The sequence below is a fragment of the Lacerta agilis genome, chromosome 14 (genome assembly GCF_009819535.1).
Source record: "Lacerta agilis isolate rLacAgi1 chromosome 14, rLacAgi1.pri, whole genome shotgun sequence".
In the NCBI taxonomy this organism is placed as follows: domain Eukaryota; kingdom Metazoa; phylum Chordata; class Lepidosauria; order Squamata; family Lacertidae; genus Lacerta; species Lacerta agilis.
The window spans coordinates 8,731,884-8,744,050 of NC_046325.1; the positions used below are offsets into that span (position 1 = coordinate 8,731,884).

Sequence of the window (12,167 nt, forward strand, 5' to 3'; positions counted from 1 at the left end):
AGGACAGCGAAATTTGTGGTTACCTTGGTTCTTAGGATACCTGCACTTTCTGGCAGGCATCACTTTCCCTTTCGTTTCCCCACCAAGACTTCAACAGTAAATTTATTTTCCCTTCCTACTCTTTTCCTGTACTCCCATGGGTGGCACACATTTCTTCTCAAGAGGTTTTGTGCCTTTCCTGTGGAGACCATAGGAAGCTTCAGAGAAAGGAGAGGAATGAAACACATGAATACTGGAAACAGCCTAGTTCTGAGTCAGACCAGTTGTCTATCTAGTGGGACTGTGCAACAGATTTGGCACAGTCCAGAGCTAAGTTGAGTCTACAGTGGTACCTCGGGTTACAGAAGCTTCAGGTTACCCTTGTTTCCACCTTCACCCCATTTCCAGGCCAGCTCCCTGCCCTTTTGTGAAGCCCATCTTGCACACTAGCTGCCCATAGAGATACATGCTTTTGCATGTAACAGAGAACCAAAGACTCCAAAGACTGACAAAGAAAGCTGTCTACTAAGTGGCTGCTGACAGTGTGAACTGGGTTCATTCAATAAAAGGAATATGTTACTATTCTCCTTCCCTTGCATGCTCATGGAAATTTTCTGGCATGGCATCCTATCTCATAGATTTTGCTTTTGGAATAATGACCACATTTCCCTTCAAATTGTTTTAAGCACCTGCACCCCAAGATGCACTGGAAGGACAAAATTGCAACAAAATAAACTTAAGATTTTGTGAATTAGAATCTAAACAGAGTTCTGTTGTTCTTTTGATTGGCTAAGAAGTGGATAGAAACAATGTATGCAAGTAAAGCTGTCAGCCAGGGTTTTTCAGAGAGATTGTGTTTGTCCTGGAAAGCTGATGAAGAACAAAATGAAAGAAGAATAGGAGGCTCCAAGAACAGAAGAAGATGAAATTTGTGAGGGCTGGAAGTTCTTGCTGACCTTGGTCTATTTCGATCTGAAATGGCTTCATCTTAAAGCTTTGTCCTCAGTAGTGAACACATCTAGATGCTTTTTAGCAGGAAGTGTTTTGCTACTTTCATTCGGTTTTAGGTTTACTTGTTCAAACAGTGGTTATTTACCCTATGCCTTAGTGCACTACCACTCAAACAAGTGCATACATTTGGCTTTACCAACCTGGAAGTTCACACACACACACACACACACACACACACAATTTTAATTGAGAATTTAAAAAATACTATACAATAACAATCAAACTACTCTACAGAACAAGGCTAATATAAAGAAAAATGCAAAAAAGAAGGAGAGAGAGGGGGCACTTTATCATATTTTTACCATATATATGCAGTTACAGGTGGGTAGCCGTGTTGGTCTGCCATAGTCAAAACAAAATCAAAAATTCTTTCCAGTAGCACCTTAGAGACCAACTGAGTTTGTTCTTGGTATGAGCCTTCGTGTGCATGCACACGAAGGCTCATATATATGCAGTTATTTATTTACACAGAGAGACGTAGACCCTTCCATCTCTCCCCTGAGACCCTACTTCTTCTCCCAGGCTCTCGCCCTGCGAGACCCCATCTACCATGCGTTTCATGGATGGACCTTCGGGCTCCAACTGTCTGCTTCTTGTCCTTAATGTGAGATAAAGGACTTCCTTCTCCACCTCCTAAGCTTTTTATTAAAGTTTCCAAATCTGAATGATAAAGAAAAAAAAGAAAACAAGAGTGGGTGGGGGAGGGGTGGGGAATAATATAGAAAACTAGGTTGAAAAGACAAAAAGGAGGAAAAATAAAATAAAAACAAATAGGTACTTCCACATCTCTATCTGCCAATTGTATGTATTGCAATTATTCAAAATTGTTGGCATAAACGCTCAAGGGTTATTTCTCACTGTAGCTGGTTATCAGCTTTTCTCCCAAATTGCTAATGGTATCTTCCCCAGTTTCCTTCACAGAGCTCCAACAATGTACTTCTAACATTCAGAAATGGTTGGCTCAACTCTATTTTAAAAAAAAATGATAGAGAAATTTTAGGAAGAGTATTGATTTCTGCTTATCAGTTGTTTCAAAAAATAGCAAAGATTTGTGGATATACTGCATTGCCAGGAAGTGAACAGGATGACCTTCTAGGTCAATCCTAATCTATGATTCTGTAATGTCACAAATATGTTTACTTTGGCGTTGCTTGTGCAACCTGAAGGCAGGATGTCCAAATTGGGTTTTGCTTTGTAACGAATTGATGGGTCTATGGATCGTAATAAACATTGTGGGTGTTTACTTTGGCCGTTTCCTTAGTGCTGGTGTGCCATAGAGTCCAAAAGCACAAAAAAGTGATACTCTCGCCTGTAATTATTTAAATTACTATAATCAATTCAACCGGCTGAAGCTCCAGATGTCAGAGTGTACAAAAAAATAATATCAAAATGCAAGTCTGAAATGATTATAAGCTCCTCAGTGCTCCCTAGACAGCTATGATAAGAGTGGAGAGAGATGCTGGACTTTGTTACCTCTCTGTTATCAGTTTCCCTCTTTCATGCCAAATTATTGTGTCTTATTCGGTATCCATGCCATTCTGTTGTGACAATGTTTAAGTTAACAATAGATGGATACATGTCCCTTAGCAGACCAAATTAACAGCCAACGACCACCCAGTCTCTCTTGTTCAAATCAGGTGGAGGAAAGCAATAATATTATAGAGAGAAACAGGAGTGTCTATGCAGAGAAGTGCATTTGCCACCGGGATGTTGTTTCTGCTTCTGCTGCTCCCCAATATGGTGTCCCAAGTACAAAGTGTTAAATGTACAACAAATAATTCTGTTCATGTTCCACACGAGTGGTATGAGCCAGGTAACCTGGTCATTGGAGCGATAGCATCTCATATCAGTTATGTTGTCCCCGAATTATTCTTCAATAGAAACCCTTCCCAAGCCATCATTAATACCCCAATGTAAGTAACCAGTCTTGATTTCTATTTTATGTATTCGTTGAATGTTGTATCTGACTTAAAATAACTTTGATTGATTTGGAGTAAAAGCTGTAGAACTTTGTTTTATAGAAATTTCCAGGCAAACAGGGATTTAATATACTCTTCTGACAAAGCAGTATAATACTATTGTCTAAAAATATATATATAATCCTTTTCTGGTTGTGTCCTCTCTTTACAGAAAGGCAAGTGAATCTCTCATAACTAGATTATGCTCACTCTGTAATTTTCTCATTAAACTCGATTCATTTGCAGAGTGATGTCAAAGTTCTACCAGCACATCCTTGCTTTGGTGTTTGCTGTTGATGAGATCAACGAGAATCCCAGGATGTTGCCCAATGTCTCTCTCGGGTTCCACATCTACGATGACTATTTTGATTCAAAGATGGCCTACCGAACCACCCTGGACCTGATCTTTAAAGCACATCACTTTCTTCCCAACTACAGGTGTGGCGTCCAGAAAAATGTAATAGGAGTCATTGGGGGACTTAGCTCTGATACCTCCTGGTGCATGGCAAACGTCTTAGATCTTTTCAAGATTCCACAGGTAGAATATGGGTTTTGAAAATTTAAAAAAAACAAAAACTTTTCATGCCATAATTCACTTTTCCTTTCCTTCCTCTCGAAACCTATCGATTCATAAATGTGGAATGATAAAACGGAAAAGGTAAAAGGGGCTGCAATTGGGGTGAGGAAATAATATGCATGTCCAAGGATGTTTATGACAGGGACAATTTGTGTTTGATAGATGTAATAGAAGATTGCTGCAAAGCTGCCAGGTTCCTAAATGAGGTGTCTAGATCACTGCACTGGCTGCCTAAGAGTTACCAATCTCAATTTATGATGTTGGCACAGGCTAAAAGGTAAAGGCACCCCTGAGCTTTAGGTCCAGTCATAAATGACTCTGGGTTGCAGAGCTCATCTCGCTCTATAAGCTGAGGGAGCCAGTGCTTGTCTGCAGACAGCTTCCAGGTCATGTGGCCAGCATGACTAAGCCGCTTCTGATTAACCAGAGCAGCACACAGAAATGCCGTTTACCTCTCTGCTAGAGTGGTACCTATTTATCTACTTGTAGTTTGATGTGCTTTCGAACTGCTAGATAGGCAGAAGCTGGTACTGAACAACGGGAGCTAACCCCGTCGCAGGGATTCAAACCACTGAGCTTCCAGTCAGAAAGCCCTAGGCTCAGTGGTTTAGACCACAGCACCATCCACGTCCCTTGGCACAGGCTTACAAATGCATAAATAAACACTGCTGCAAAGCCCCACAAACCCCTCTGATGCAAAAAAATATGGGAAGATGACATAGGTTGTGAAATTAACCCCACCCAATGGACTAGAATGTGGTCCATACCGCCCTTTAAATGTATATCAAAGAAAAGAACTCACTCTAAAACTCATTTACAGATCGTACCTAACACCACAGAAACTGGCACTGATAAGCCCAGGAACCTCACCAAAATTTTGACAGGCTGCACTTCCACAGGCCCATACATCCACATGTGGTGGGAATGCCCCCAAACCCATCTCTTCTGGACAACAGTCATACAGGATATCAGCAAAATATCTAAACATGTACTAGAAGTCAACCCAGAACTGACCCTACTGAACATCTTCCAAGATAACAACGTCCTCTCACAATATAAAGAGCTCATAACCCACCTACTCTCAGCAGCCAGAAACATCCTAGCCAGACATTGTCAGGACTTGTCATGGAACATTGGTACCAAGTAGTATGGGAAACAGCCTTGCTAGAAACCTAGCCAATAGACTGAAACTGACAAGGGGAGACATAGAAGAGGACGCCTTCATTCTGGTATGTCCCCTTGATCACATACACAGCCCAACAAAACAACAACACAAACACACTGACATTATACGATTCAATATGACTAACTTAAACCAACAACCCATGCTCACACACATGCAAGTAATTCATAGCACTATAACTAATAAAGTTCCTTCTCTTAGAAATCAAGATATTCCATTCCTGGGGAAGTATCGTGTTATTCAGCAAGATTCATTTTCAGCGGATAATTAAACACACTGTTTTCTTATTACTGTTTTGGCATTTGGTCTTCTGCAGAGTTATATATTGGTGCCAGTATTGTGCTGTTCTGCTGCATTGTTGCATCTTTGCTGGAACTGTTTGGTATGGTATTTCTGTATTTTACTGAGATTTTATATGATGTGGTATATTGTGCTCATAGAATAATAACATATACAACCTAACAGAGATCTTCAGGATTCCCTAAGATATCTTCCCGAGAGAGTAGATAGTAGATAGAGAATCAACTTCTCTCTGCAATCACTACAAAGCAAATGTGCATGATCAACCATTTCTATTACTCTGCCTTCACCTTGGAGTTTTGTTGAGTCATCCTCCTAGCAGTATATTAACATGGGCCAAGATAAATGCTCCCCTATTCTTGGAGACAATCAATGTGTACAAGTATGAAGCTGCGATGATGCCATAATAATAACTATAAATTTCTACAGAAACCATTGAGCAAGATTGCCTTTGTTTTTCTATGCAAACTGAGGATGGTGCTGTCCCCAAACTTTGTACATTTGGGATATATAGGTGTTGCATTTATATTAAAAGAAATTAGAATAACATGAGTTCTTATTTCCACTTGGAAAGTTTTGCCTTTTCATTTTTCCAGATTTCATATGGTTCATTTGAACGAGCCATAAATAATGGAACCAAGTTCCCTTCCTTTTACCGCATGGTCCCCAATGAAGACCTTCAGTTTCAGGGAATTATCCAGTTACTTCTGCATTTCAGATGGAAATGGGTTGGGCTCATGACTACAGCTAATGAAGCTGGCGAACATTTCTTACAGACAATTGAACCCATGTTTTTCAAGAATGGAATCTGTTCAGCATTCACAGAAAAAGTTGAACTCAATCTGCATTATAGTAGTAACATACTAGAAATGGTGGAGATCAAGTATTTGGTACCAACTTTCACAAGCAGCAAAGCCAATGCAGTTCTCGTATATGGAGAAAGTAGATTTATTATATGGTTGTCAAATGCTTTAAGCATAATGGAGTTCAATCAGCTACTATGGACTCAGAAGAAGTCACGTGAAGGAAAAGTATGGATTACAACAGCACAAACTGATTTCATATTATACAGCCTTCAAAAATTGTTTAATGTTAATATACAGACACTCCATGGTGCTCTCTCCTTTGCAATTCATTCCAAGGAAATTCACAAGTTTCAAGACTTTCTGAAGAGAATACATCCTCATTGGACAGACACAGATGGTTTTATCCAAGATTTCTGGCAAGATGCATTCAGTTGTTCACTTTCAAATTACACTATCACAGCAACCATGTGTACTGGAGAGGAAATGCTGGAGAGCCTCCCTGCACCATTTTTTGAAATGAGCATGACCGGGCCAAGCTACAGTATCTATAATGCTGTCTATGCTTTGGCACATGCCTTAAATAACATTAACTTGGCTGGAGCGATCCGCAAGAGAAGAGATGCTGGGGGAAGACTCTCTCCCCAATATGTAGAACCTTGGCAGGTAACGTTCTCTCTTACAAAGCATCTGCCATATTGATCCATTATGTGAGTAAGCATTTAATTAACAGTAACGAAATAACAGAAAAGGACAGGAGGAATTAGAAAGCAACCTTAATCAACAAACTTACAGATAACTCACATTTTACAGGGGGCAGTTTCACAAAGAAGCAAAATCATTTAAAGCCAGAATAACTTCTAGAAAACCATTTTTTAAAAAATCTTAAGAATTGCTGTACTTACTGGTGAGGGACAAATGTGGCTCTTCCTCTTCCTTCTCCTCCTCTTCTCCCCCACTTAATGATGCTTCAAATGCTACAAGGACCAAATAGTTTGAGAGATAGCCAGAGGAATGCTTTGCCTATTGCACAGGGCACAATTGTGCAGCTTTGCAGTCAGTGAGGCCACAGTCACACCGTTCTCCTTCTCATACATCTTGACAGCAGAAACTAATGAAAGGTCCAGTCAGATGTTCTCATGTTCCATTCCTATGCTTAGAGAACATGATGTTTGAGAACATGAACATGAGAAAATGAGCTCTTACTTGACTTCTCAAAGTCCTTCCCTTTCTTGGATCTTGAAAATGGCAGATCCCAAGCGAGCAAGTTTATATACTTAACTCTATCACATTTATTTATGGAAGTCTGTCAACAGTTGAATTTACACTGTTTCATGTTTTCCTTGTCTTCCCGTATAGGTAATTGAAACATGGATGCTCTCCATTGTAAACTGAAGCATTTCACTCTTAAAGGAAAGGGATTTAATACCATCTAGGAAAGCTATTCAGCAATAATAATCAGACTGTTAGAATGCTGTACTGACCTTTTGATTATCTTTCCACCTAGCTCCACTCATTCCTGCAGAGAATCTCATTCAACAACAGTGCTGGAGATGAAATTAAATTCAATGAATATGGAGAGTTGGCTGCTGGCTTGGATATAACAAACTTGGTCACATTCCCAAATAGATCGTACATCAGAGTCAAAGTGGGAAGGTGGGATCCTAAGGCCCATCCTGGCAAAGAGTTCACCATTAATGAGAACAGAATCAAATGGCACAGAGTCTTCACTGAGGTACACAAATAACTGCACAGGCCCTGAAATCCCATAATTAAGATTCCAGTGATGAGATAGAATCTAGGAGTATCCCATCCATCACTGTTTTCAGTCACCTGCCCAACACCTTCACTACCTCCTCTGATTCCAATGGAATGGAAAGGTAGGACTTCACATCATCAGCATTCAGATGACACAATGAGCCAGATCCTAGGATATTATTCCTAACAGTTTCATAGAGATAATAAATAAGCAAAGAAACAGAATGGACCATATTGGAACACTACAACCCCAAATACATGGAGTGGTTTCCTAGTCCTAGTTTCTCAAAAGACCCTACAAGAAGTAACAGAAATAATTCACCCCAACCTTGTCTTCCTATTAAACTCTTCCTATATCTTTGGATAGGTGCCACCTCTTTCTTTGTGTAATGACAACTGCCGTCCTGGTTACGGGAAGAAAAAGAAGGAGGGAAAGAAGTTTTGCTGCTATGATTGTGATCCATGTCCAGAAGGAATGATCTCAAATGAGAAAGGTGGGAGATGTTATCTTTGGATACACCCATTTATTTTAATAAGCTCTGAACTCTATGGCAACCTTGCTGTCATTAAACTGATGGAGGAGGGAAGGCTTAACTTAAATAGATGTGTTGTTCTCATTGTTTATAGTTAGTATGAATTTAATTCTATCCTAAAAAAAATATTTTAAATGTTTTAAAATGGGAGGTAATATATTTTACCTCCAACTTCTACAAAGTTAGGGTGGAATAGAAGTGGTGGTTTCTCGTGTAAGACTTAGATTGTTTGACAAGAGGGTGAAAGTCTCATTAAACTTTCCTTTCTGGGCTCCAAAGATTTCAGCTGTAATGTATTTCTCATTTTGCTATGCACTACATGTCGTTACAAAAGAAAGGGAAGGGGACCAGTAAAAACAGAACTCACCCATGTAGAAAATTCCAGAAAAGTTTAGTTTTTGATGCATCTAGGGCAAAAGCGTTTGGGCCAGAAGTTCTTAAACATTTTGAGATAGAAAACACTATCCTAGAATTTCAATGAGTAAATTCTTAAGAATAGTATTGGATGCTTGAAAATGTCATGCATTCTTTATTTGTTTACAGACATGGAAACCTGTGTCAGTTGCCGAGCAGGTCAATATCCAAACAGCATCCAGGATCTATGCATTCCTAAGATTCCAAACTTCCTAGCCTTTGATGAAACCCTGGCCATTGTTTCAACTTCCTCTGCATTTTTATTCTCTCTAATCACAATTCTAGTGCTTGGCATCTTCATTAAGCATCGCAATACAGCCATAGTCAAAGCCAACAACCGAAGCCTCACCTATGGTCTCCTTATCTCCCTCCTCTTGTGTTTCCTCTCTTCTTTGTTGTTTATTGGTAAACCTAATATGGTGACTTGCCTTCTCCGACAAAAAGCTTTTGGCATTGTCTTTTCCGTGGCCCTCTCCAGCATCTTAGCCAAAACCATACTGGTGGTTTTGGCATTCATGGCTACCAAACCAGGAACCAATATGAGGAAATGGGTAGGCAAAGAACTGGCTTATTCCATTGTCTTTTCCTGCTCCGTTGTTCAAGTAGGGATCTGTGTCCTCTGGCTGGCAACCTCTCCCCCATACCCTGATGTGGACATGCACTCAATGTCAGGAGAAATCATATTTCTTTGTAATGAAGGGTCAGTTCTCATGTTCTATTGTGTTTTGGGCTACATGGGCTTCCTGGCCACTCTTAGCCTTACAGTCGCCTTCCTAGCCAGGAAGTTGCCTGACACTTTCAACGAAGCCAAGTTCATCACCTTCAGCATGCTGGTCTTCTGCAGTGTTTGGCTATCCTTCATTCCAACCTACCTGAGCACCAGAGGTAAATATATGGTGGCTGTGGAGATCTTCTCCATCTTTTCTTCTGGTGCTGGGTTACTGGCTTGCATTTTTTCCCCTAAATGCTACATTATTCTGGTGAGGCCTGACCTGAACAACAGAGAGCAGCTAACACAAAGAAAGGTCTAAAGGACAGCGAAATTTGTGGTTACCTTGGTTCTTAGGTTACCTGGACTTTCTGGCAGGCATCACTTTCCCTTTCATTTCCCCACTAAGACTTTACCAGTAAATTTATTTTCCCTTCCGACTCTTCTCCTGTATCCCCATGGGTGCCACACATTTCTTCTCAAGAGGTTTTGTGCCTTTCCTGTGGAGACCATAGGAAGCTGCAGAGAAAGGAGAGGAATGAAACACAGGAATACTGCAAACAGCCTAGTTCTGAGTCAGACCAGTTGTCTATCTAGTGGGACAGTGCAGCAGGTTTGGCACAGTCCTGAGCTAAGTTGAGTCTACAGTGGTACCTCGGGTTACAGACGCTTCAGGTTACAAACACTTCGGGTTACAGACTCCGCTAACCCAGAAGTAGTACCTCAGGTTAAGAACTTTACCTCAGGATGAGAACAGAAAATGTTGCTCCAGCGGCACAGCAGGAGGAGGAGGCGCCACTAGCTAAAGTGGTACCTCAGTTTAAGAACATTTTCAGGTTAAGAACAGACCTCTAGAACAAATTAAGTTCTTAACCTGAGGTACCACTGTATTAGGAAAGATCTGGGCATCAGTCAGGTCAAGTTAGAGCAGCTATATATCACTCCAACTCAAGTTAGTTGCCTAAGAATTTTCTGAGGTTGTCAAGCAGTGGTGTATCAGGCAAGAGAACACAGTTATGAGGCTGGAAAACATGTGAAATAATCTAGACCTAATGCGCTCTGGGTGTGTCTTCCCATGATAATGTAGGAGACGGACTGCCTGATTCTCCTTCCTATCTTATGCCCCACCTTGCAGCACCCCTGTCTTCACTCCACTGCTGTTAGAAGGGGGCAGAGATCCTGCAGGGGGCTCAACCACAAGCAGCTTCCCCACAGATATGTTATTTGCAAAAGAGAACCCTGCGGAATTGAACCCCTCCAAACCTGAGTTTGAAGAAAGTCCAACTTCATTTTCCCCCACTCCACTGCTTCCAGCCATATGTTTAATTAGAACTTTTGACACTAATTGGACATTAAGCCAGCTCTTGAACTGCTTCAGAATGGATCTGACATCCTGCCAGAGGTCCCTGGCTTCATCAAGTGTGGCCTTGACTGTTTGGGGTGCCCTGGATTGCTTTTCACCCTTGTTTCCACCTTCACCCCATTTCCAGGCCAGCTCCCTGTCCTTATTTTGAACCCCATCTTGCACACTAGCTGCCCATAGAGATACATGCTTTTGCATGTAACAGAGAACCAAAGACTCCAAAGACTGACAAAGAAAAGCCGTCTACTAAGTGGCTGCTGACAGTGTGAACTGGGTTCATTCAATAAAAAGGATAAATAAAAAGAATATGTTACTAAGCTATGCTCCTTCCCTTGTCTGCTCATGGAAATTTTCTGGCATGGCATCCTATCTCATAGATTTTGCTTTTGGAATAATGACCACATTTCCCTTGAAACTCTTTTAAGCACCTGCACCCGAAGATGCACTGGAAGGACAAAATTGCAGCAAAATAACTTAAGATTTTGTGAATTAGAATCTAAACAGAGTTCTGCTGTTCTTTTGATTGGCTAAGAAGTGGGTAGAAACAATGTATGCAAGTAAAGCTGTCAGCCAGGGTTTTCAGAGAGATTGTGTTTGTCCTGGAAAGCTGATGAAGAACAAAATGAAGAAGAATAGGAGGCTCCAAGAACAGAAGAAGATGAAGTTTGTGAGGGCTGGAAGTTCTTGCTGACCTTGGTCTATTTCGATCTGAAATGGCTTCATCTTAAAGCTTTGTCCTCTGTAGTGAACACATCTAGATGCTATTTAGCAGGAAGTATTTTGCTACTTTCATTCGGTTTTAGGTTTACTTGTTCATAACAGTGGTTATTTACCCTATGCCTTAGTGCACTACCACTCAAACAAGTGCATACATTTGGCTTTACCAACCTGGAAGTTCACACACACACACACACACACACACAATTTTAATTGAGAATTTAAAAAATACTATACAATAACAATCAACTACTCTACAGAACAAGGCTAATTTAAAGAAAAATGCAAAAAAGAAGGAGAGAGAGGGGGCACTTTATCATATTTTTACCATATATATGCAGTTACAGGTGGGTAGCCCGTGTTGGTCTGCATAGTCAAAACAAAATCAAAAATTCTTTCCAGTAGCACCTTAGAGACCAACTGAGTTTGTTCTGGTATGAGCCTTCGTGTGCATGCACACGAAGGCTCTATATATGCAGTTATTTATTTACACAGAGAGACGTAGACCCTTCCATCTCTCCCCTGAGACCCTACTTCTTCTCCCAGGCTCTCGCCCTGCGAGACCCATCTACCATGCGTTTCATGGATGGACCTTCGGGCTCCAACTGTCTGCTTCTGTCCAGGTGAGTAAAGGACTTCCTTCTCCACCTCCAAGCTTTTTATTAAAGTTTCCAAATCTGAATGATAAAGAAAAAAAAAGAAAAAGAGAGTGGGTGGGGGAGGGGGGGGAATAATATACAAAACAAGGTTGAAAGACAAAAAGGAGGAAAAAATAAAATAAAAACAATAGGTACTTACAAATCTCTATCTGCCAATTGTATGTATTGCAATTATTCAAAATTGTTGGCATAAACGCTCAAGG

At 40.7% G+C, this 12,167-nt stretch overlaps 2 protein-coding genes across 2 annotated transcripts in view; both read left to right on the forward strand.

Moving 5' to 3' along the window:
* The first annotated feature begins 3,198 nt into the window (after positions 1-3,198).
* Positions 3,199-9,547, forward strand: LOC117057330 (vomeronasal type-2 receptor 26-like). The gene is made up of 5 exons (XM_033168169.1): positions 3,199-3,486; positions 5,605-5,898; positions 7,319-7,546; positions 7,937-8,063; positions 8,646-9,547. Exons 1-5 carry the CDS (start codon positions 3,199-3,201, stop codon positions 9,545-9,547), a joined length of 1,839 nt encoding a protein of 612 aa, XP_033024060.1.
* Positions 9,548-11,135: 1,588 nt separating this feature from the next.
* The window catches only part of LOC117057331 (vomeronasal type-2 receptor 26-like), a 6,051-nt gene continuing 5,019 nt past the window's right edge, over positions 11,136-12,167 (forward strand). Inside the window, exon 1 of the mRNA XM_033168170.1 lies at positions 11,136-11,255. Coding sequence (XP_033024061.1) covers positions 11,136-11,255 — 120 coding nt within the window. The remainder of the gene's footprint in view (positions 11,256-12,167) is intronic.